The 26,532-nt window shown below is 46.1% G+C and overlaps 1 protein-coding gene across 2 annotated transcripts in view; it reads left to right on the top strand.

Annotated features, from left to right (window-relative positions):
- LOC144784686 (ATP-dependent translocase ABCB1-like) overlaps positions 1–26,532 on the top strand; it is a 1,804,387-nt gene that overhangs the window by 243,270 nt on the left and 1,534,585 nt on the right. For both annotated transcript variants that reach the window (XM_078663637.1, XM_078663636.1), the window contains exon 7: positions 15,005–15,176. In XM_078663637.1, the coding sequence (XP_078519763.1) occupies positions 15,005–15,176 (172 nt within the window). The remainder of the gene's footprint in view (positions 1–15,004; positions 15,177–26,532) is intronic.

Raw genomic sequence — 26,532 nt, 5'->3', positions numbered from 1 at the left:
CTTGAAGTCAGAGATTGATTAGCTTTTTGGCGTTCGTAATTTTGTTTAATCACATATCCTTGCGTAAACCCCCTGATACTTGCCTTACAGGCATCCCAGACTATGTTACATATAGCAGAATCTTGGTTAATTTCTATAATTTTTTTAAGATGAGTTTTCAGCTGTGAGATATAAATAGGGTCTGTTATCAAATGTCTAGGAAAAGAAAATAGTCTAGGGCGGATGTTTCTATGCGAGATATCAAAAGTTAGCATCACAGGATTATGGTCAGAAGAAATTCGGGGACAAACCTCCATTAGGCAAGTATTTAAGAAGTTTATGTTAGCGAAAGCCATATCTAACCGGGAGCAGAGTTTGTGGGGTGCAGAATAATATGTATAGCCTGGAGAAATTGAGTGTAAGTATCGCCACGCATCTTTTATGTTATGAGTGTGACATAGATCTAAGATTGACGCTCTAGTTTTGCGCATCCGCTGGAAGCTCCCTGGCCTGGTAGTATCTATTTGATAATCCATAATACAGTTAAAATCCCCCATTACAATAAGCTCCCCATCCCAACCCAGCAAATTTATATTCAAATCATCAAAAAACTTAGGTTCATCTTAGTTTGGTACATTAATTGCACAAATAACATATTTATGATTTTCAATATCCATTTGAGCTATTACCCATCTGCCATCCTTATCATAAGCAGTTTGTAAAGTTTCAGCTTTAAATCGTTTGTCTTTGAGAATCGCGACCCCTCTTATTGATGCCCCAAATGTAGTACAGCTGATAATGTCATAACCTAGTTGACATATTATTTTTTTGTCTTTACCAGCTAGATGTGTTTCAGAAAGTAGTATAAAATGAGGGCTGTATATTCTTATTTCTTCAGACACCAGACGTCGCTTGTTTTTACTGTTTAGACCCGCCACATTCCAAGCCAGACATTTTACTCTATACATTGTAAATGTAAACAACCACCATAACCGTAAACCAAATGGTATTTCTTAAATTCAAAATCGTGCATAAGTAAATGTTTATTTATATTTTTATCATTTTTTACCAGTCTCCCTCTTAGTTTGCAAACATGTTTTTTCAGAGTTTCCCCCCCCACCCCGCGGAGAATCGATGGATCCCCCCCACCACCCCCCTGTCACCCACCCACAACGGGAAGGGACCACCCTTCTGGTTCTGCTGCCGTTGGAGAGGCAGCTTCTGCAGCAGTCTACCTGAAGAATCCTACCACCACCCCCACTAAATAACTTTGCATCTCGAGAAGTTAGTTTCTTTTACTTTAACCTGTCTAAATCGACACAGTCAGAAAGAAAAAAAAGGGCATAATAATCTTAACTGAGTAGTAAGATCTCTATGGTTTTAGCTTTCACTTTAGCTTTAACTTTTACTTAGTCCAGAGAGATAATGTTCAGCTTCTTTAGGATCATTGAAAAAATGAGTGCGCCCATCTTTCATGACTTTCAGCCGTGCCGGTTCTTGGAGAAAAGCTTGGCCCCCCATAGATTTAATTGGGTCTATCAATTTACGTAGTTCCCAACGTCTATCCATTGTGGCTTTGCTGAGATCAGACCTAACAAATAGAGACAGATTCCCTATAACTATAGGGGTATTAGGACGCGCTTTCTGCCATATGGCCTGTCTCAACAAAAAGTTGCCAAAAAAAATAATAAAGGGAGGGGGAAATTTGCTTTCTTTGTTTTTTTGAATTAAGGGTAAACGGTGTGCTCGTTGGATTTGGGAATCCCAGTCCCAATCAGCTAAATCCGGGAAAGCCTTTTGCAGTAATCCTACCAGATAAGCTCTCGGGTCTGATCCCTCTGATCCTTCCGGCACCCCAAAAAGTCTCAAATTTGATCTCCTCTGTCTATTTTCAAAGTCCTCTACTTTGAGTTGAAGTGCGATTATCTGAATATCATGTTGGTTTATCATTGAATGTGTACGAGTTGTAGTTTCCTCTATATCTACTACTCTGTGCTGAAGCTCTTCAATATCTTGTGAGACCCCACAAAATTTGGAAGTTAGATCAGATAAGGCAGATTGAAGTTTGTTGTTATCTTCGCGTACTTGCGAGTAGTGCTCTTGCGCTTCAGTGTGTTGGTTAGTTAATATCTGAAGTATAGTGTCAAGTTGAGTAGAGTTGGATTCTTGCTTATCCTCCCCTACTGGATTCGACGAAAAAATGCTATTGCTGGCCATCGGAGAAGAAGGAGGAGAGGATAGCGAAGTATTCGCATTTGGCACAGATAGGACAGTAGGTATAGCAAGAGTGTTATCATCACCAGTTAGATCTGTAGTGTTATCTTTCTGCCCCCATCTGTAACTGCTGAAGTATGCTGTAGCATAGATGTAGACGTGTTTTGTTCCGATGTAACCTTGGCAGTTAAATTAGCTGGTTCTTTAATAGTACTGTTATCTGGAAGGACTAAACCGCTTGTCAAACTGGAGTTTGAATCAAGGTCCGTGGGGCTTGTTCCAGATAACCTTAATGTCATATTTTTAACCAGCCCTTTAGCCTCGATCCATTTTCTAAGAGGGCTTTTGTCAACCAGAATTTTCTTAGCAGACGCTATATTGTTGATTACAGTTCGATTTAAGGTAGTGCTTGCTTTCGCCCCCCTTTTAGTCTTAAATTTGCCTTTTGTTTTGCGTCTTCTGGTCGCCAAAGATTTTGCTACATTCTCAGATGGATCGGTTGATTCTTCTTCTCCAGTCTCATTTTCAAATTCGTCATACAAACCTAAGTCTGCACTCTCTTCGCCTATCACCACAATAGAGTTGAGTTCCTTTTGTTGTAGCTTAATGCTGTCGCGTCCTGTATCAACAGAGTCAGTTGTTTGCACCTTTACAAAAATAGATGGTAGTTCAGTAGGTTGTATAACTTGAAATTTAGATGCCCCATCAGCAGTTTGTGTAATTAAATCGGCAGTTAAATTGTCATTTTTCCTTGTGTTTTCTTTTAATATTTTATTTATTTCTGTCTCTTGATTTTTAGATAATGTGTCACTTGACCCATTAGTTGTTTTGGTGACTTCCGGGGTTACTTTTGCAACCATATTAGGCATATTATTTAGGCTTGCGGGGTTGTTAATATCATTAAGTACATTGTTTTTAGGTCCAAGATTCCCCGCTCCCGTCTTAAATTTTTGTTTAGTAGCATTTTTTGTAGTTTTTTTTAACGAGGAAGTACTAGGGTCAGTTAAATCAATTTGTTTTGGGGGACAACATGGAGGCTTACCGGGAGCTGATTTTCCAGTATCTTTGTCCGTGTTCTTGTCAGCCAATGCCTCGGACATAGAAGAAAGCTCCTTGAAGCCATGGGGCGCTGTCTCTCCCTCTGGAGCCTCTAGAGCCTTAGAGGTGGATGATGCAGCAGTTGTTTGGTCCGAGGATCCGTTTGCCGGCAGCAAGCTGAGCACTGAAGCGGGGACCTCCCCCAATGCGGTTGCTGCTCCTGTGGTCCCCATCCCCGCTCCCACAGCTCCCGCAGCTATAGGAATCACCGCTGCGTCTACCACATTCGCTGCGCTCGAACCCCCCGTGCTAGCATCCATGGGAGGGGGAGCAGCGGCAGCCTTGGTGTTCCGCGTAGTTCGCGGCGGATTTTTGGGAGACATAGCGCACAGCCACCAGGTGCGAGCGGGTCGGAGACCTATCCAGCCGATCTCCGATCCGTAAAACAAACTGCGGATCCTCGCAACTGAGCGCCCGATGGTCCTGGAAAGATTAGGAAGCCAAAGCATCAGCGGGAGCAGGTGAGCGAGTTTACTTTTCTAGAAGCGAGATTATTCTCCAAAGTGCTTAAAAGTCCGTTTAAGGGTTTTTGTTCATATTCCGTTGTGTCGAGAGAGACAACCGTTTCTCAGTCTCGTTCAGTGGGGGTGAGGAGCTTCAGGATTAGCCGCGGACGGCTCGCGTCCTCACTCCGCCATCTTGGCCACCCTAAGTTTGCCCTTGTGATGAGAGATACATAATGTGTTTTTTTGTTCAGGCCAGGTTTGCCAGGGGACCTTCCATAGGGGTTGCGCTGTAATTGTGTGGCCAATCATGCACTATCCCATCTCAGTTTCTCGCCACTTCCAATAAAGAAGATAGCATTGATGGGTTTCAGTGTGGTAATAGGCCAGGTTGGGGATCCCTAGGCCTCCTAAGAGAGGGTGCAGCAAGCCCTTCCCCTTTTGACCCTTCTGCCCAGCCCCTGCATATGAAAGTGGCACAGACGGTTTCATGGTCATATATGTATTCCCTCAGTATTCAAAGAGTCAGGGTTTGAAACATGAATAGTACATTGTACAGTATCTTAACGCTTTTATCCTGCTAAGGAATGAGAGGGATTGATGTTTCCAACTTTAAGTTCACACCTGACAACGTGTTTCAAGTACTGGATATCTATATCTCTAGTTTTTGCCAGTGTAGGAGCCAGTGCCATCAGTGGCGTCACTAGGGGGGGTGCGGACCGCTCCGGGTGACACCCTCACATGGGGTGACACCATCTGGTTATGCTGTGTAACACAGCTCTGCTCAAAGGTGAGAGCGAGTGTGTCTTCTGTGTCTATTTAAACGTATCCTCTCAGTGAGTGTCGCACCCACGAATGCAAAGCACATTTCATGAGTTTATTTCAGTCAATTTGTGAAGAGCCGAGTACTGTGAAGGGGAAACCATGGGGGGGGGGGGTGAAGAAGGCGACGAGAAAAGGGTTAAAAGAGCAGCAGGCGGGGGAGGGGGGTGCAGGCAGAGGGGGAAGTTTGGTGCAGGCAGAGAAGGAGATGGCGCAGGCAGAGGGGAGAGATGGTGCAGGCAGAGGGTAAGATGGTGCAGGCAGAGGGAGAGATGGTGCAAGCAGAGGGTGAGATGGTGCAGGCGTAGGGGAGATGGTGCATGCAGAGGGAGGGATGGTGCAGGCAGAGGGAGGGATGGTGCTGGCAGAGGGTGAGATGGTGCAGGCAGAGGGAGAGATGGTGCAGGCAGAGGGAGGGATGGTGCAGGCAGAGGGTGAGATGGTGCAGGCAGAGGGAGTGATGGTGCAGGCAGAGGGAGAGATGGTGCAGGCAGAGGGTGAGATGGTGCAGGCCAAGGGGGAGATCATGCAGGCAGAGGGGAGATGGTGCAGGCAGAGGGAGAGATGTGCAGGCAGAGGGGGAGATGGTGCAGGCATAGGGGGAGTTGGTGCAGGCATAGGGGAGATGGTGCAGGCAAAGGGTGATGGTGCAGGCAGAGGGAGAGATGGTGCAGGCAGAGGGAGAGATGGTGCAGGTGGAGGGGAGATGGTGCGGACAGAGGGAGAGATGGTGTAGGCAGAGGGGAGATGGTGCAGAAAGAGGGGGAGATGGTGCAGGCAGAGGGAGAGATGGTGCAGGCAGGGGGTGAGATGGTGCAGGCAGAGGGGAGATGGTGCCGACAGAGGGAGAGATGGTGCAGGCAGAGGGGAGATGGTGCAGGCAGAGGGGAGATGGTGCCGACAGAGGGAGAAACGGTGCAGGCAGAGGGGAGATGTGCAGGCAGAGTGGAGATAGTGCAGAGGGGAGATGGTGCAGGCAGAGGGGAGATGGTACAGGCGGAGGGGAGATGGTGCAGTCAGAGGGGGAGATGGTGCAGGCAGAGGGGGAGATTCTGCAGGCAGATGAGAGATGGTGCAGGCAGGGGGGAGATGGTGCAGGCAGAGGGAGAGATGGCGCAGTCAGAGGGAGAGATGATGCAGGTGGAGGGAGAGATGGCAGAGGCAGAGGGAGATATGGTGCAGGCAGAGGGAGAGATGGTGCAGGTTGAAGGGAGATGGTGCAGGCAGAGGTAGAGATGGTGCAGGTGGAGGGGAGATGGTGCGGACAAAGGGAGAGATGGTGCAGGCAGAGGGGAGATGGTGCAGGCAGAGGGGGATATGGTGCAGGCAGAGGGGAGATGGTGCAGGCAGAGGGAGAGATGGCGCAGGCAGAGGGGGAGATGGTGCAGGCAGAGGGGAGATGGTGCAGGCAGGGGGAGATGGTGCAGGCAGAGGGAGAGAAGGAACATGCAGAGGGAGAGATGGCGCAGGCAGAGGGAGAGATGGCGGGACGGAGGGAGAGATGGCGGAGGCAGAGGGAGAGATGGTACAGGCAGAGGGAGAGATGGTGGGGGGAGATGGTGCAGGCAGAGGGAGGGATGGTGCAGGCGGAAGGGAGATGGTGCGGACAAAGGGAGAGATGGTGCAGGCAGAGGGGAGATGGTGCAGGCAGAGGGGAGATAGTGCAGAGGGAGATGGTGCAGGCAGAGGGTGAGATGGTGCAGGCTAAGGCAGAGATGGTGTAGGCAGGGGGTGAGATGGTGCAGGCGGAGGGGAGATGGTGCAGGCATAGGGGACATGGTGCAGGCAGAGGGTGAGATGGTCCATCCGGTAATTTGTGAGGGGGTGACACCATGAGTTACCCGCACCGGGTGACACCAACCCTAGTGACGCCACTGACAGTGGCGTCACTATGGGGGTGCGGGCGTGCTGACCGCACTGGGTGACACCCTCACATGGGGTGACACCATCTGGTTATGCTGTGTAACACAGTTCTGCTCGAAGGTGAGGGCGAGTGTGTCTTCTGTGTCTATTTAAACATATCTTCTCAGTGAGTGTCACACTCATGAATGCAAAGCACATTTCATGAGTTTATTTCAGTCACTTTGTGAAGAGCCGAGAACTGTGAGGGGAAACCATGGGGGGGGTGGAGAAGGCGACGAGGACAGGGTTCAAAGAGCAGCAGGCGGCGGAGGGGGATGCAGGTGGAGGGGGAGGGATGTTGCAGGCAGAGAGGGAGATGGTGCAGGCAGAGCGTGAGATGGGAGGCGGAGGGGAGAAATGGTGCAGGCAGAGGGTGAGATGGTGCAGGCAGAGGGAGAGATGGTGCAGGCAGAGGGTGAGATGGTGCAGGCGGAGCGAGAGATGGTGGAGGCAGAGGGAGAGATGGTGCAGGCAGAGGGAGGGATGGTGCAGGCGGAGGGTGAGATGGTGCAGGCAGAGGGAGGTTTGGTGCAGGCAGAGGGAGGGATGGTGCAGGCAGAGAGAGGGATGGTGCAGGCAGAGGGTGAGATGGTGCAGTCAGAGGGAGGGATGGTGCAGGCAGAGGGAGAGATGGTGCAGGCAGAGGGTGAGATGGTGCAGGCAGAGGGAGAGATGGTGCAGGCAGAGGATAGATGGTGCAGTCAGAGGGAGAGATGTGCAGGCAGAAGGGGAGATGGTGCAGGCATAGGGGGAGATGGTGCAGGCAGAGGGGAGATGGTGCAGGCAGAGGGGAGATGGTGCAGGCAGAGGGAGAGATGGTGCAGGCAGAGGGAGAGATGGTGCAGGTGGAGGGGAGATGGTGCGGACAGAGGGAGAGATGGTGTAAGAGGGGAGATGGTGCAGGAAGAGGGTGATATGGTGCAGGCAGAGGGAGAGATGGTGCAGGCAGGGGGTGAAATGGTGCAGGCAGAGTGGAGATGGTGCCGTCAGAGGGAGAGATGGTGCAGGCGGAGGGGAGATGATGCAGGCGGAGGGGAGATGGTGCAGGCAGAGGGGGCATGGTGCAGGCAGAGAGTGAGATGGTCCATCTGGTAATTTGTGAGGGGGTGACACCATGAGTTACCCGAACCGGGTGACACCAACCCTAGATGGTGCAGGCAGAGGGAGAGATGGTGCAGGTGGAAGGGAGATGGTGCAGGCAGAGATAGAGATGGTGCAGGTGGAGGGGAGATGGTGCAGACAAAGGGAGATATGGTGCAGGCAGAAGGGAGATGGTGCAGGCAGAAGGGAGATGGTGCAGGCAGAGGGTGAGATGGTGCAGGCAGAGGGGAGATGGTGCAGGCAGAGGGGAGATGGTGCAGGCAGAGGGGAGATAGTGCAGAGGGAGATGGTGCAGGCAGAGGGTGAGATGGTGCAGGCTAAGGCAGGGATGGTGTAGGCAGGGGGTGAGAGGGTGCAGGCGGAGGGGAGATGATGCAGGCATAGGGGACATGGTGCAGGCAGAGGGTGAGATGGTGCAGGCAGAGGGAGAGATTGTGCAGGCAGAGGGAGAGATGGTGCAGGCAGAGGGAGAGATGGTGCAGGTGGAGGGGAGATGGTGCGGACAGAGGGAGAGATGGTGTAGGCAGAGGGGAGATGGTGCAGGAAGAGGGTGAGATGGTGCAGGCAGAGGGAGAGATGGTGCATGCAGGGGGTGAAATGGTGCAGGCAGAGTGGAGATGGTGCCGTCAGAGGGAGAGATGGTGCAGGCGGAGGGGAGATGATGCAGGCGGAGGGGAGATGGTGCAGGCAGAGGGAGCGATGGTGCAGGCAGAAGGGGATATGGTGCAGGCAGAGGGGAGATGGTGCAGGCAGAGGGAGAGATGGTGCTGGCAGAGGGGGAGATAGTGCAGGCAGAGGGGAGATGGTGCAGGCAGGGGGAGATGGTGCAGGCAGAGGGAGAGAAGGCGCAAGCAGAGGGAGAGATGGCGCAGGCAGAGGGAGAGATGGGGGCGGAGGCAGAGGGAGAGATGGTACAGGCAGAGGGAGAGATGGTGGAGGGGAGATGGTGCAGGCAGAGGGAGGGATGGTGCAGGCGAAAGGGAGATGGTGCGGACAAAGGGAGAGATGGTGCAAGCAGAGGGGAGATGGTGCAGGCAGAGGGGGAGATAGTGCAGAGGGGAGATGGTGCAGGCAGAGGGGAGATGGTGCAGTCAGAGGGGGAGATGGTGCAGGCAGATGGGGAGATTCTGCAGGCAGATGGGAGATGGTGCAGGGGGAGATGGGGCAGGCAGAGGGAGAGATGGCGCAGTCAGAGGGAGAGATGATGCAAGCGGAGGGAGAGATGGCAGAGGCAGAGGGAGAGATGGTGCAGGCAGAGGGAGAGATGGTGCAGGTGGAAGGGAGATGGTGCAGGCAGAGGTAGAGATGGTGCAGGTGGAGGGGAGATGGTGCAGACAAAGGGAGATATGGTGCAGGCAGAAGGGAGATGGTGCAGGCAGAGGGAGATGGTGCAGGCAGAGGGTGCGATGGTGCAGGCAGGGGGTGAGAGGGTGCAGGCGGAGGGGAGATGGTGCAGGCAGAGGGGGCATGGTGCAGGCAGAGAGTGAGATGGTCCATCTGGGAATTTGTGAGGGGGTGACACCATGAGTTACCCGCACCGGGTGACACCAACCCTAGTGATGCCACTGACAGTGGCATCACTATAGGGGTGCGGGGGTGCGGACCGCACTGGGTGACACCCTCACATGGGGTGACATCATCTGGTTATGCTGTGTAACACAGCTCTGCTCGAAGGTGAGGTCGAGTGTGTCTTCTGTGTCTATTTAAACGTATCCTCTCAGTGAGTGTCACACTCACAAATGCAAAGCACATTTCATGAGTTTATTTCAGTCACTTTGTGAAGAGCCGAAAACTGTGAGGGGGAAACCATGGGGGGGGGTGGAGAAGGCGACGAGGACAGGGTTAAAAGAGCAGCAGGCGGGGAGGGGGATGCAGGTGGAGGGGGAGGGATGGTGCAGGCAGAGAGGGAGATGGTGCAGGCAGAGGGTGAGATGGGAGGCGGAGGGGAGAGATGGTGCAGGCAGAGGGTGAGATGGTGCAGGCAGAGGGAGAGATGGTGCAGGCAGAGGGTGAGATGGTGCAGGCATAGGGGAGATGGTGCCGGCAGAGGGAGAGATGGTGCAGGCAGGGGGAGGTATGGTACAGGCAGAGGGTGAGATGGTGCAGGCAGAGGGAGGGATGGTGCAGGCAGAGGGAGGGATGGTGCACGCAGAGGGTGAGATGGTGCAGGCAGAGGGAGGGATAGTGCAGGCAGAGGGAGAGATAGTGCAGGCAGAGGGGAGATGGTGCAGGCAGAGGGGAGATGGTGCAGGCAGAGGGAGAAATGGTGCAGGCAGAGGGGGAGATGGTGCAGGCAGAGGGGAGATGGTGCAGGGAGAGGGGAGATGGTGCAGGTAGAGGGGAGATGGTGTAGGCAGAGGGAGAGATGGTGCTGGCAGAGGGGGAGATGGTGCAGGCAGAGGGGAGATGGTGCAGGCAGAGGGAGAGATGGTGCAGGCAGGGGGGAGATGGTGCAGGCAGTGGGAGAGATGGCGCAGGCAGAGGGAGAGATGGCGCAGACGGAGGGAGAGATGGCGGGACAGAGGGAGAGATGGCCGAGGCCGAGGGAGAGATGGTGCAGGCAGAGGAAGAGATGGTGGAGGGGAGATGGTGCAGGCAGAGGGAGAGATGGTGCAGGCAGAGGGAGAGGTGGTGCAGGCGGAGGGGAGATGGTGTGGACAAAGGGAGAGATGGTGCAGGCAGAGGGGAGATGGTGCAGGCAGAGGGTGGGATGGTGCAGGCTAAGGGAGAGATGGTGCAGGCAGGGGGTGAGATGGTGCAGGTGGAGGGGAGATGGTGCCGACAGAGGGAGAGATGGTGCAAGCGGAGGGGAGATGGTGCAGGCAGAGGGGAGATGGGCAGGCGGAGGGGAGATGGTGCAGGCAGAGGGGAGATGGTGCAGGCAGAGGGGAGATGGTGCAGGCAGAGGGAGGATGGTGCAGGCAGAGGGGGAGATGGTGCAGGCAGAGGGGGAGATGGTGCAGGCAGAGGGGAGATGGTGCAGGCAGAGGGAGAGATGGTGCAGGCAGAGGGGGAGATGGTGAAGGCAGAGGGGGAGATGGTGAAGGCAGAGGGGGAGATGGTTCAGGCAGAGGGGAGATGGTGCAGGCAGGGGGAAGATGGTGCAGGCAGAGGGAGAGATGGCGCAGGCAGAGGGAGAGATGGTGCAGGCGGAGGGGAGATGGTGCGGACAAAGGGAGAGATGGTGCAGGCAGAGGGGAGATGGTGCCGGCAGAGGGTGAGATGGTGCAGGCTAAGGGAGAGATGGTGCAGGCAGGGGGTGAGATGGTGCAGGCAGCGGGAAGATGGTGCCAACAGAGGGAGAGATGGTGCAGGCGGAGGGGAGATGGTGCAGGTGGAGGGGAGATGGTGCAGGCGGATGGGGAGATGGTGCAGGCAGAGGGGGAGATGGTGCAGGCTGAGGGGGAGATGCTGCAGGCAGAGGGAAGATGGTGCAGGCAGGGGGGAGATGGTGCAGGCAGAGGGAGAGATGGCGCAGTCAGAGGGAGAGATGGCGCAGGCGGAGGGAGAGATGGCGCAGTCAGAGGGAGAGATGGCGCAGGCGGAGGGAGAGATGGCAGAGGCAGAGGGAGATATTGTGCAGGCAGAGGGAGAGATGGTGCAGGTGGAGGGGAGATAGTGCAGGCAGAAGGAGAGATGATGCAGGCGGAGGGGAGATGGTGCGGACAAAGGTAGAGATGGTGCAGTCAGAGGGGAGATGGTGCCGACAGAGGGAGAGATGGTGCAGGCGGAGGGGAGATGGTGCAGGCGGAGGGGAGATGGTGCAGCAGAGGGAGAGATGGTGCAGGCAGAGGGGAGATGGTGCAGGCAGAGGGAGAGATGGTGTAGGCAGAGGGGGAGATGGTGAAGGCAGAAGGGGAGATGGTTCAGGCAGAGGGGAGGTGGTGCAGGCAGGGGGAAGATGGTGCAGGCAGAAGGAGAGATGGCGCAGGCAGAGGGAGAGATGGTGCAGGCGGAGGGGAGATGGTGCGGACAAAGGGAGAGATGGTGCAGGCAGAGGGGAGTTGGTGCAGGCAGAGGGGAGATGGTGCAGGCAGAGGGTGAGATGTGCAGGCTAAGGGAGAGATGGTGCAGGCAGGGGGTGAGATGGTGCAGGCAGAGGGAAGATGGTGCCGACAGAGGGAGAGATGGTGCAGGCGGAGGGGAGATGGTGCAGGCGGAGGGGAGATGGTGCAGGCGGATGGGGAGATGGTGCAGGCAGAGGGGGAGATGGTGCAGGCAGAGGGGGAGATGCTGCAGGCAGAGGGAAGATGGTGCAGGCAGAGGGGAGATGGTGCAGGCAGAGGGAGAGATGGCGCAGTCAGAGGGAGAGATGGCACAGGCGGAGGGAGAGATGGCGCAGTCAGAGGGAGAGATGGCGCAGGCGGAGGGAGAGATGGCAGAGGCAGAGGGAGAGATTGTGCAGGCAGAGGGAGAGATGGTGCAGGTGGAGGGGAGATGGTGCAGGCAGATGGAGAGATGATGCAGGCGGAGGGTGAGATGGTGCATGCTAAGGGAGGGATGGTACAGGCAGGAGGTGAGATGGTGCAGGCGGAGGGGAGATGGTGGAGGCAGAGGGGACATGGTGCAGGCAGAGGGTGAGATGGTCCATCCGGTAAGTTGTGAGGGGGTGACACCATGAGTTACTCGCACCGGGTGACACCAACCCTAGTGACGCCACTGCTATGATAAACAGATTTCAGAAATTGGTGCATGAATTGTGCACATTTGTTGCAATCGCACATATAAGATGCACTAAAATAAGTTACAAATTCAGTGTGGTATGCAGGTATTTAAAGAGAGTGAAAGAATTGTGAATTAACATGTTTGCTAATGTGAGTAGAACAACATCTCCCCATAAACATAATCCCTGACCCCTTTAGTCAAGGCTGCTGCAGATATAATGAAGAACAAGTCTGTAGATGGTTGGCCAAGGGTAACAAAAAAGGTAGTGCAGATGAACCAACCCTGAGGTTGAGAGTCTCGCTTTGAACCCCTTTATGGTCATCCTGAGTGCTGCTAGTGGCTAATATGCTTAATTATCTGGATAATTGGATACCGTTGTTTAGGTATTATCTATATTGCTATAAAGAAGGATAACACTACTGGGATTGATTGTCTAAAGTCTACCATAGAGCAAACAGTCCGGTTTGATGGTGCAATTTTATAAAACACTAGGTCGTTCAAAAAAGGTCTTCACTCTTGGCAATAGCGTTTGATCATGTATTTTGAGAAAAAGAGGACCTGGAGGACCTTGATGATAAATATCTACTAGATCGAATGTGCAAATATAATACCAAATGACTTCCACCTTTACTGAAACGGACAGAAGAATATTAATTCTTCCAGGGAATCAAGCAGGGTTAGGTCTGACAACAGCACCACAGACCACAGTATTGTTGTGCAATGTGTTAGTGATAAAAAAACACCTGCATAAGGGATCGATGTTTGTAAGTAGAATTTTCGGTACAGCAAATTCCCATTGGTCATGGCAAACTGTGAACACAACTGATGGAAATTAGGGTTGTAAATACTGTGTTTGGTATACCCAAAGTAGTGTAGTCAAGTACTATAGAGGGATTACTTTCTAGCAGGAAAGACCATGTCTCAAAATCTTTCTTAGGTAGGAAAGTTGTCTAGCTGAGAAAAATGTTATCCCCTCTCCTCATTTTCTTTTCTGGAGTTTATCAAATGGTAGGAATGGAGAAGGGTCTAGTACTTGCAAAAACTAAATGAAGCAATCTAATAGGCCGTGTAATGTGCTGGTGATTCACCTCTTTTAGTTTTAAAAGTGGGTGCAATACAGAGAAAATTAATCATACACAATGCTGTTTGTACTGGAAAACAGTAAAAACTAAACCTTTTCTAGGTTGCACATGGTGAGCAGTGGGCCCCCTGCAGCGAAGAAGCGAAGTAGGTGTCCATTTATACTTATCTTTGGGTAAACTTTTCCTAGCTATGGTAAATGGGCCACACATACCGTCATATTGACACTGACCTGGAGAACAAACTCTAGATATAATGACTGGGCAATGAAATAGCTACACCAGAAACTTCCTTATTCTAGAAATCCCTAATGGCTGCAAAGGTTAATCATCTACACAGATCTTCTTTCCCATAGTTCTGAGACCATAGTCTACTCAGATATGCAAGTGTCTTTACTAAAAGCATGTTAAAGCTAACATAAGGAACTTTCCGTAGGAGATGATGAATCCTTTCATTGTCTGGGCGTATAGGTAGTAAGCTTCCGCCATCCTCAAGCCTGGAAGGATTGACCTTTTTATCAGTGATACTTGTCGCATAATATCACCTCGGTTTCTGACAGATAATATGGCAAATTGGGGATTGGTGGAAAGGACAATCACACATCTCACTGATATTGTAAATTTCAGTTAAGATTTCACCTGCATGTGAGTGCTACTGCAATGATCTGGTATCAGCTTTATAGAATTTGGAACATTAAACTTCATGTAAATAGTTTCAACCTGCAAGCATGCTCTACAAAGTTGAAAGAAAAACTAGCAAAATGTGATTCTTGTCACTATGGCTTAAGAACGATTAAGTATTTGTCAGATGTTGTTAGGGTCTGTGTATGGTTGATGGAATTAAGAAAGAAAGAAATGTCTAATACTGTAATATTTCCTAGTGGTCCATATGTTTGACTATGGTTCTACTATTTAGTGAACATTTGTAAACATATTAGGGGACATTGGGCCCGATTCACAAAACTAATCGGAGACAAAATCCTAACTTTACGCCTTTCGGTATTCACAAAGGACATTTAGGAATAGTAAAGTTAGGAACCCTAACTTTACTACTCCTAAATGCCCTTTGTGAATACTGAAAGTCGTAAAATTAGGATTTTAAGACCAAAACTTAATTTTAACTGAGACAAAATCCTAACTTTAAGACTTACGGTACTCACAAAGGGTATTTAGGAGTAGTAAAGTTAGGATTCTTAATTTTGCTTCTCCTAAATGCCCTTTGTGAATATCGAAAGTTGTAAAGTTAGGATTTTGTCTCAGATTGCTTTTGTGAATCGGGCCCAGTGTTATCAGCATTTTAAAATGTACTTGTTCAAATCCTATTAAATGTATTACTCCAGCTACTACGACTCTCATTCCCCACACTAATGTATACTTGTATGAAAAAATCACACAGTATACAAATTACCCAGTGGTGCAAACAAAAGCTAATAAATACTTGAAAATAGAGCATATTAACCTAAATTGGCACATTCATTTTAATGTTCAGAACGGGACAACCATTTGGTTTACTCAGAATGTGGTCAATAGCTTCTTATGCAGAACATCAGTTTAATCTTATGTAACACATATTGTTTAACGTTTAAGTGCTTATAGATGTTTAAAATTCATGTGTTGCAGAAACAAATTGTTTATTTGCACTCCTCACTTTTCGCCTGTTTCTCTCTCTCCTTTTCTCTCACTGCCTGTATTTTTATATAGAGACATCACCACCATTCGCAATGGCCTAGGAGATAAAGTTAGCGTGTTTGCACAACAGCTTTGCACTTTTGTGTTAGGGATAGTGTTTGGATTTGTCTATGGCTGGAAATTGACATTGGTGATTTTATCAATCGTCCCACTACTGGCTGCATCAGCAGCAGTTTGGTTAAAGGTAAGTTAAATAGATCCATTTCATAAAGAAGAATTTACAAGTTTTTAATGTCTTAATTTTTCAACCAATGTTGATTTGATGGAACAAGTGATGCCTGACTTTCTGAACAGTAGTATAAAATCTGCAGCTAAATCACTGGCATAAAATGTGATCAAGATATCATATAATGTTCTAGCCTACATTTTTTGGGGGGGAGTGTTTGAGTGGGAGGCCATTCCTTAATTTTAGTCAATGTAGTTTGAGCTATTGAAGTGAATGATGTTTAATTTCATGTTCCTAGTTAGGGATTTATTTGGAGCTTCACAGGTGGTTTTGAGGTCCTGCCTCTGCTGGTCTGGTGCCTTTCTACCCAGTGTGTGTGTGTATATATATATATATATGTATATATATATATATATTACCTACTGGCGGTCGCCAGTAGGTATATATAGTTAGGATCGATTTCCATAGGGAAATTGCAACATTCTATTTGGAATAACTTTGGCGCCGGTTGAGCAATCAGGCTGAAATTTTCAGCAACTTTGCCTCGCGGCTCTCCGCTCCTTCCCTGAAAGTTTGGGGGGGATTCGTCAAGCGGGGGCTGAGATAAAGGGGGGGTCCCAAAACGTGTTTTCCCCATGTTAATTTCCATAGGGCGGTCTGTCGCAGTTTTAGCTCGAACGGCTGAATGGATTTTCACCAAACTTGGCAAAATTGTAGGGACTGGTAGCCCGATGTGCCTTTGCTATGTGTCAAGATATGTGCTCCAGTGGATTTTGAGTAATTTAGGTTTAAAAAAATGTATATATCTGTAAGCGCGCCCCGGTACGCGTACCGGGGAGCGCTCCGGGCGCGCCACGCGACTTGCGCACGGCAAGCTGATTGGTTCTCGGGTGTCTGTAAACATTCAAAACAATCAGCAGCGCCCGCCATCTTGTGTCTCGGTAGGATTGAGATACAAGAGGTGGCAAAAATCAAAGGGGGAAATGAGCAAAAGGGGGCAGGGTAGACCCCCCCATACCCCCTAGGTTTGATGTGGGGGCCATAAAAGGGTCCCGTGGGACAAACATTTTTTTTTTTTTGATTTTCGCAGTGGGAGCGCCCGGTACGCGCACCGGGGAGCGTACGAGGGAGTGTACTTAGGTGAAAAATAGTGAAAATAATAGAGTAAAATAATCTTTTTGAGTGATTACATGTAGGGTAGCTCTGAAAAGAGCTTTTGGGTTCTGTGGCTGTTTTAGGTACCTACAAGTGTGTCCCACACACACCCACATGCACACAACCCCACACTCACACACCCACACACTCCCCACACACACTTCACACATGCACACTTCCACCCACAGTCAAACACCACACACCCCCACATCGACACCTTACACATCCACAGCTACACCCACATCCCACACACCCACACTCAAACACACACCTCACCCCCCTTCCACCACACACACACACACATGCACATACACACAAATATCTCACAGACACACCACACACATCCCACACACACATCTCCCCCCAACACACACAGAGAGAACTCACAGACACATCCACACATCTCATACATACATACACATCCTAAACACATACCTCCCACACCCTCACACACCCCACACACACCTCACACACCCACACTCCCACCTACACTCAAACACCCCACACACCCACACCCACACACACACCTTACATACCAATATCCCCACCCACATCCATATACCCCACACACCTATACACCTCATCCCCCCTAGACACACAGACACACACATACACACCTCACAGACACCCCCCGCACATCCCCTACACACACCTCCCCCACCCCCACACATTGGGAAAACTCAGTGAAACACTAAAATAATAATTTAAAGTGCTTAGAGGTAGGGTATCTCTGAATAGAGTTGTTGTGTTGTGTGGGTGATTTAAGTACCAACATGTAGGTACCAATGCAGAGTCTTAAATTCAATGTACACCGTTTCCTCTGTAGATAATTTGCATGTTGTTATAGAAGTTAGTGTGGTATGTATATGGAATCTATACCATAGTCTGTCAGGGAACCAGAAACAACATGGAGGCAGGAGATGAAAAAGAGATGTCAAATACACATTGGAGATAATATAGTGGGAGAAAGGAAGTAACTATGAGCAAAATTACTATGTAACACAAATACGTTGCACAGTATACTATAAGTCTGACTGTATATTATAATCAATTTGGCAATAGTTTATGAATTACATATAATAATGAATAATGTCTCGAACAATTTTTGATTATTAAATATAAATTTATTTTTCTGATTCTTTTTCAAAATTTTATAAAACTTCTAACAATATATTGTCTGGAATGTCCTCATTTTCATTCTGTGATTCTATTGCTTCCACAAACTGAACTAATTCATGGTCCAGTAACTCATCCATAAAATCAAAGTCATCATTCTCATCAATAATTTCTTCAGGGTTGTTCTCCAGAACAATTTCGAAAGAAATATTCTGTTCTCCTTCCATATTCTTGCTGTAAATTGCATAAAAAATAAATATATCAGTAGAGATAGGGCACTGTTGGGTTTAAGTTCAGACAGGTAGTTTTGATTTTTTAACAGTGAAGTTATGTTTGGGCAGTGTATGGTATCAGGCTGGAAGTAGAAATATAAAAAAGTGTATGTGATAAAGCCTAAGTAAATTCATAATTATACAAGACAAGCCTAACTCCATCCATAACTATAACAGAGAAGCCTATCTCAATATATAACTATTACAGAGGGATAGTATATAACTATCAGAAAATGTTTTCCAAATTACCTTAAAGTGCACAACATACTTCACTTTCCAAAATAACAACTTACCTTTGAGAAAGCAGTTGAAGTTCTCAGTGAAAATCCTTTTCAAATGCACTTCAGGAAGTAGTAGTCAAAATGGCTGTGTTTCCCTCTCATTTTTCATTTATATTCATGTACATAACCAATCAAATGTCAGGAAAAAAAATAGAAAATGAAAGTAACATTTTAATTGGTTGTCAATTCTAACACTTCAGATGTGTTTTTGTTATGTAATTTACCTCAGGATATTTAGACAGGGCTACAGACCAAATGGCTGAATGGAATTCCACCAAATTTGGGAAAATGGTAGGGACTGGTATGTAGTATTGCCTATTCTATATTTGGTGAAAGTGTCTCCAGTGGTTTTTATGTAAATTATCTTTTATTTATTTTTTTGGAGCGTTTCCCGGTGCGCGCCCCGGTACGCGTACCGGCAGCGCTACGGGAGTCCTCCATTTTGTGTTTCGGTAGATTTGAGTCAGAAAATGGCGGACAAACAACGTTGGGCACGGTTGGCACTCCCTGACCCTCTAGGTTTTCTGAGGGGGTCTTAGGAGGCCCATATAGGAAAAAAATATATATATATTTTTAAATTTTCGCGGGGGGAGCGCCCGGTACGCGCACCGGGAAGCGTACCGGGGAGCGTACTTGGTGAAAAATAGTGAAAAAAGTTAGAAAAAGATAATCATTTGGAGTGATCAGAGATAGGGTAGCCCTGAAAAGGGCTTTTGGGTTCTGTGGCTGATTTAGGTACCTACAAGTAGGTACCAATGCACAGTCTTAAATTCAGGAGGAATATTCTATTCCCTTCATCTGAGAAGTGCACACCATCTTCTCTGTAAATATCTTGCATGTTGTAACGCAAGTTGTTGTTGTATATTGAACCCATTCCATAGTCTCTCATGTAAGCAGAAACAGATTTATTCACATGTTTCCGTGCTTTTTCAAATTGTGGACAAAATTGGTTGGACCACTTCCATTTCTGCCTTTGGCATATATTGGAATATACCAAGGCAGTTTGTGGAAAAAGTGCCATCAATTGATCAAAGGTGTCCTTTAAAAGCATTTCCAGACCTACACTAGTCAAAGTGCCCAAGTCATTTCCTCCACAGTGCAGAATTAACAGGTCAGGGTGTGGCAAATGCAAAAAGGTTTTCACCAATGGAATCAATTGGTGACATTTTAATCCTCTGTGGCCAATCCATTTTATGTTCATGTTTGATAAATCAAGGTTGTGTAAATTTCTGTTACTAGCATACCTTTGACCCCAGTGGATATAACTATGTCCAATAATCCAGACAGAATACATGGTCAGAGGAGATTCTGGTGTAGTAAGATGAAGTGTGGAAAATAAATGGCAGTTGGAATAATAGGAGTTTGCAAAAAAAACCTGTGGAGTTTCAGTGCTCTTGAATCACAAGCAATGATTGGTAGAATGAGATAGTTGAAAACTGAAAGTTAGGGTGCATGGTTGTGTTCTGTGTAAGAAGTAATTTGAATGGTTAAAAAAAGTTATTTAAAGAAACCTTACACCAGATAAGCTGGTGTATTTGCATGTCAAACATCCTTGCAGAGGTGATTTGCAACATTGTAGAATAAACTTTTAACCCTGGCAGCTCAGTGAGGAGGGATTTGCTATGGTAACAGGTAGAAAGAGCTGATGGGGGGAAGGGTGTTGGTTTGAATATAGAGAGGGAAGAGTTTTAATTGGTTAACAAAAAGGGATATCTGTGAAGAATTAGAGGTTTTCTGTGCCTTTATGGTTTGCAGTTGTTGGGGAACATACCTTTTGCTCTGCTAAAGAAATATTGGTGTGTGTATCTGACACTGTTCTCAATCTCCCAAAGCATTTGTAAAGGTGAGTTATGATTCATTTAATATACATAGGCCCACATGCATCATTGTAACATTTTGCACTTCCTAATTTGCGAAAAATAAGGAATCGCAAATTAAGAAGTGCAAAATGCTATGCATCATTATTTTCGGTATTCTTTTGGGATTCGGTAAAAATCGCAATTTTTACCGAATCCCAAATGAATACCGAATTCTTAAGTACATTTTCGCAATTCCCATTGATTCCTATGGGCCAAAAGGCCCATAGGAGTCAATGGGAAGGCATCAGCAAATTGCGAGTGGCACTTAGAAAATTTCATGGGTGCAGGGGGGGGTCCAAAGGACCCCCCCATGCACCCCTGAAATGTATTTTTCGCATCATGTTTCACACACACATGTCCTAAGGACATGTGTGTGTGAAACATGAATGTTGAAAAAAAAAACATTTTCACCATTTTAAACACTTTTTCCAAATTTACCGAGTGGTTCAACCACTCGGTAAATTTGGCACCCTAATTGCGAATTTCCATTTGTAAAAGTAATGATGCATTGCTTTTAAGAAATCGCACATATGCGACTTCTTAAAAGCACCCGCAATTTTAGAACTCGCAACAATGTTACGAATTCTAAAATTGCTTCATGCATCCCAAAAAGCACTTTTGCATTCGCAAACGGCCGATTTTAAGGAATCGCACCGTTTGCGACTACAAAAATGCTTGATGCATGTGGGCCATAGAGACTTGTATACTCTATGGAGAAGATTTGGAAGAAAATTGTGGTCTTTACATGTTGCTTTGTGTCATGCTTTTTGATAATGCTTGGTAAAAAGTTTTTACTGCATAGAGTAATTGTATTTTGTAAAATTGTGAATTTTTAGTTGTGACATGGAATGCTTCTACGTAGGACTTGTGCTGTGTTTTGTAAATGTGATTAAAAAACTATTTTGGGGGGAAAAATAGTTTTTACATTTTTTAAAAGGAATAAAAAATGTGTGCATGTTTAATAGAAATACATTTGACTCTTTACAATGATGTTACCTGTGTTATCTCAGTGTAGGAAACATATTGAGTTTGTTTGCATAGAGGAATTGTATTTTGTAAAATTGTGAAGCTTCATGTGCAAGATTTTGCGTCAGTCTTATCCCTGCTGTGAGGCAGATGGTTGTAAATATGATCTGTGCTGTGTTTCCTAAATGCGATGTCAAAAACGATTTTGGGGAAAATAAATGGATTTTACATTTTTGAGTATAATGTGGCGCAAAGGTTTAAAAAATGACGCATACATGCGTCACTTTTTAAATATGGGGAAAAAAGGTACATGTTTGGGCTTTCCTGGGGAGCCTAGGTGGCGAGGATTGTATCTAAGTGTGCAGTGGACTAGGCTTCATGAAGCATATCCCTGTCTGCATTCTTAGACACAGGTGTCAATTTGACTCTTTACAATGATGTTAGCTGTGTTTTAAAACAGTGTAGGAAGCTTATTGAGTTTGTTTGCATAGAGGAATTGTATTTTGTAAAATTGTGAAGCTCCATGAGAAATTGTTTGCCTCACTCTTATTCCTGTTGTGAGGCAGGTGCAAGATTTTGCCTCAGTCTTATCCCTGCTGTGAGGCAGATGATTGTAAATAGGATCTGTGCTGTGTTTCCTAAATGTAATGTCAAAAACGATTTTGGGGAAAATAAATGGTTTTTAAATTTTTGAATATAATGTGGCACAGAGGTTTAAAAAGTGACGCATCTACCTACATGTGTCATTTTTTAAATATGGGGCAAAAAAAGGTACTTGTTTGGGCTTTCCTGGGGAGCCTAGGTGTTGAGGCTTGTGTCTAAGAGTGCAGTGGATTAGGCTTTATGAAGCCTATCTCTGCTGCATTCTTAGACACAGGTGTTTTGAGGCAAAATCTTGCACTTGTCTCACCTTTGCGCCACATTATACTCAAAAATGTAAAATCCATTTATTTTCCCCAAAATCGTTTTTGACATCACATTTGTTGTTTTCTAACGCGGCAGTTGCGCTAACGGAACGTTTACCGGTTCGCGGGCCGGGTCGCGGCACCAAATTGAGCTAACGGGAAGCTACCCGGTGCGCGGACCGGTAGCGAAACAAAAAAAAAAAAAAAAATATATATATATATATATATATATATACATAAAAAAATTATATTAAATACATATAAAATATATTTTTCTTTAAAAAAAGAATACATTTAACAGCTTTTAATATTTGCTATTAAAAAAACATTGAAATTCACTGAAAAAACCATAGGTTATAGACCATATATAGTTAGGAATTAGCATTTACAAAACCTTGAAAATTCACTGAAAAAACCATAGGTTATAGACCATATATAGTTAGGAATTAGCATTTATAAAACCTTATTTTACTGACACAAAACCATTGAAATTTGCATATATAGTTAGTTGCACTAACTATATATTTCGCGCACCCGCAATCCACTGCTGATGATGTCACATATTACATCATTCATGACATGGTCAGTGACATCACTGATAACATCACTGATGACATCTCAAATGACATCACTGATGACATCACTGATGACATCTCATTTGACATGACTGATCACATCACTGATGACATCATTCATGTGATAATACGATGAACTTCTTCAGACTCTAATATAACCTTATATACACTCAGTGTAAACAGACACTCACAGAGTGTCACTCATCCATGGAGTTACTCACACACCTAGTCAGTCATGCAAAGAATCAATCACACCTCCATTTCCTCAACTATACAGTTATACACACCTTACTTATTCAAACAGATACTAACACATATTTACTCTCTTATACAATCCCTGATACAATTTCAGAATGATCCATACAGCCACTCACACATTCACTGGCTCTTATGCACAGTTATTTATATATGTCAACTCTCACATATACTGTGTTTTACATATGTTCTTACTTTGACATGTAGCACTGAGATATCCATTCACTCACCAATACACTCATGCACACAGTCAACCACCCATACAGCTGTTTCCACATGCACTTTTGAACCCATACATCTAGTGAATCAACTGGTCACACATCTATGCACAGAGTCATACACCTCCCAACCACCCATACACACACTCAGTCTCCCATACAAATACTTGGGCAACCAATCAATACCCCATATAGTTACTCATATAGCTACTGATCAACACATGCAGCAGTTTACAAAACAACAGACATAATGATGCACAAATTAAGACAGTTTAGTCACTAACCCATGCACTCAGTGAGACACATTTAATCACTCACTCATACAGTCAGTCATGCACCAACTAAATCCTTCATCCAGACACTTATACATCCACTCATTCTTCAATATGTAAGACATATTTAAACTTTACAGAAACATACAGACACTGGATGTTGATATCAGTGATGTCATCAGTGATGTCATTTGAGATGTCATCAGTGATGTCATCAGTGATGTCACTGACCATGTCATGAATGATGTAATATGTGACATCATCAGCAGTGGATTGCGGGTGCGCGAAATATATAGTTAGTGCCAACTGGTACCAACAAATGACAGGTACGTCAATGGGAAATTCGGCAGCTCCTGCCTATGCGAATATTTTCATGCATAGATTTGAAGAAGATCATATCCTTTCCAAACCATCATGGACAGACCACCTTAAGCTGTTCGTAAGATTCATCGATGACATCTTCTTAATATGGCAAGGTTCACCAGAATCATTACAAAAGGAGCTCGCTCTACTCAATTCTATCGATCAACGCATACAGTTCACCCATGAAATCCAAACCACATCCATAACTTTTCTTGATGTCAGGATTACCAACACACTAACCAGATTTGAAACCAGTTTGTTCAGGAAAGAAACAGACAGGAACAATACATTACAGTATTCAAGTTTTCACCCGCAGCCTCTCAAAAATCATCTGCCATACAGTCAACTCATTAGAGCAAAGAGAATTACATCTGACACCACCCAATTCGAACAAGAGACTCAAATCATGACAGAGAGATTCAAGTCTCGTGGGTACCCACACCAAGTCCTCGAGCAGGCCCAACAACGTTGCGCACTTAAAAACAGAAATGAACTATTGACAAGCACTATTACTCCCAAAAAAGAATCCATCACGGTTGTTTCCAAATACTCTACAGCCAGCAAAAAATACAAGCAGATCATCAAGAGACACTGGGATATCCTTAGAGTTGAACCTGACTTTAACAACATCTTTAACACAGAACCCACCTTTGCCTACACAAGAGCAAAAAACTTGGGAGAACTCATCAAACACTCTGACCGCACCATCACTAAATTCAAAGGAACAACTCCCTGCTGGAATTGCAACCATTGCAACAGCGTGATGAAAGGACAAACCATCAATCATCCAATGAGAGGACACCAAATAAAGATCAGAGCGACAGCGACATGTGACACATCCAATGTGGTTTATGTGTTGAAATGCCCATGTGGTAAACTTTATGTTGGCCAAACAGAGAGAAAGCTCAAAACACGCCTTAATGAACACAAGTCCAACATAAGAAACAAGCAGGTTAAATCTACAGTAGCTCAGCATTTCTTGGAAGCAGGCCATGGCATCAGCCAATTGCGCTTTTGCGCATTGGAAACAATCGTCAAACAAGAAGGCAAAGACAACCACACTGAACTACTCAAAAGAGAAAATTACTGGATTTTTTTACTATCAAGCATGAAACCGTTCGGCCTTAATGACCGTGTGGAATACTCATGCTATTTATAAAATAAGATTCATTCACGGATTTGGACTTACATGCGATTGATAGATAGTTTTTTATGTTGATATATATTTGCACATACATGTATGTAACAAAGTATTCCTTTATACCAAATGTTCAGCCATATAGTACAGCGATCCGCAGTTACTCACGCGCTCAGCGTTTGCATAACACTTCCCATTTCTGTTTTTTTCTAAATACTTTTCCTGATTCTAATACAACCATTTGTCACTGCACGTTTATATTAACCACACGCATCGTAACAAATCACGGCAGTTTTTATTAACCTGCGCACCTCGTTTTATCCGAGAACCTGATGTTACTTAGCAACCATTAAAGTTAAATACACTTCCGGGCTTTAGCCACGCTCTAACCCGGCATGGAATTTAGCCACACCCTGTTTCACTTTCTAGCGTCTGCACGCCACGGTAAGATTCTCTCCACCGCGTTTTCAATACCGGCGTTGAGATTTGCATGCATGAGCACATTTAAAATAACACTTCAGTTTAACTTTTCATTTTTAATCTCCGTGTTTCACTTGGTTTTTAAGTACATCGATCGGAGAACCCGCTTCGAGCACTTTTGTTTAACCTCTTTTCAAGCACTGGTTTATTAATTCGTCGAGATCACAACGTAACCACAGCACGCAATTCGGGCGCACTATCCTGCTAGACAAGTCACTCTCTTCAGTAAATGCCACACGGCGAAACGTTTTATTTTAAATATAGGTTTGTACCTATAATAGTCACGGATTAGCTATATGTACGCTGTTAATAGTTTAGGTTAATATTTGAGGATAACTACATGTATACCGAGTATATTTCTTTTTTCATTGACAGAATATACATCCCCAGAAGAAGGCATTTAATCGTGCCGAAATGCATTGGGATTATTAGAGTGCATTCATTTGGAAATTTGATGGAATAAACAAACAATAACAGATTATACTCTTGTGAATAAAACAAGATGAAATCATAAACGAGTAATTCTTCATACTATTATTTCGTTAACAAAACTTTGGAAAAACATGGGTGAAACCTTTTTATAAGGACAAGTTTGGAGCCCGGGGGACACTTCCCAAATGCAGGGGAGTGCTACCTCAGTTCAGTGATCAATTACGCTTTCAGTCGGAGGGCGCTACCCCGGAGCACCATAAAGTTTAAAATAACTTCAACTCAGAATTGCTGTGCATCCTGTTACTCCTTTTTGGTCATTTGAGATGTCATCAGTGATGTCATCAGTGATGTCACTGACCATGTCATGAATGATGTAATATGTGACATCATCAGCAGTGGATTGCGGGTGCGCGAAATATATAGTTAGTGCAACTAACTATATATGCGAATTTCAATGGTTTTGTGTCAGTAAAATAAGGTTTTATAAATGCTAATTCCTAACTATATATGGTCTATAACCTATGGTTTTTTCAGTGAATTTTCAAGCTTTTGTGAATGCTAATTCCTAACTATATATGGTCTATACCCTATGGTTTTTTCAGTGAATATATATATATATATATAAAGGCTAAGCTCAACAAGAATAAAGCTGAAGACTAAGAAAGCTTCATTAAAAAAGATCGTCGTGAAAATCACCCGAAAGTCCTTCCTCACTTTTTGGCAAAATAATGAATAAATGGACCTTGCTCACCTGCTCGCTCAAGGGGGCGTATGATTAAGACTGCAAAAGTCGAAACCGGTAACGCTGTGCCATGCTGAAATAAATATGTGTCCCTACGTATCCGATTGGAGGGCTTGATTTCTGCGCCGGTGGTGGCTGGAAAATTGTTTTGTGTTAAGGCGTTGACGTCGTCCACAAGCCCCGACCTGACAGGCTGGGTTTTCCCTTCGTCGAACTCTGGTGAAAGTTATGGTTGCATTCAATAGGGAATACCCGCCGGCTGCACACGTCAAGCAAAGAGATGGATTGAGCCATGAATTACCACTGAGGTATGCGGGAGGCGCTGCCACTGACCCTGAGGAGGTA

Source organism: Lissotriton helveticus, chromosome 10 (assembly GCF_964261635.1).
Source record: "Lissotriton helveticus chromosome 10, aLisHel1.1, whole genome shotgun sequence".
NCBI lineage: Eukaryota > Metazoa > Chordata > Amphibia > Caudata > Salamandridae > Lissotriton > Lissotriton helveticus.
The sequence above is the reverse complement of the archived record's forward strand: the minus strand, read 5'-3'. Positions and strand labels throughout refer to the sequence as shown.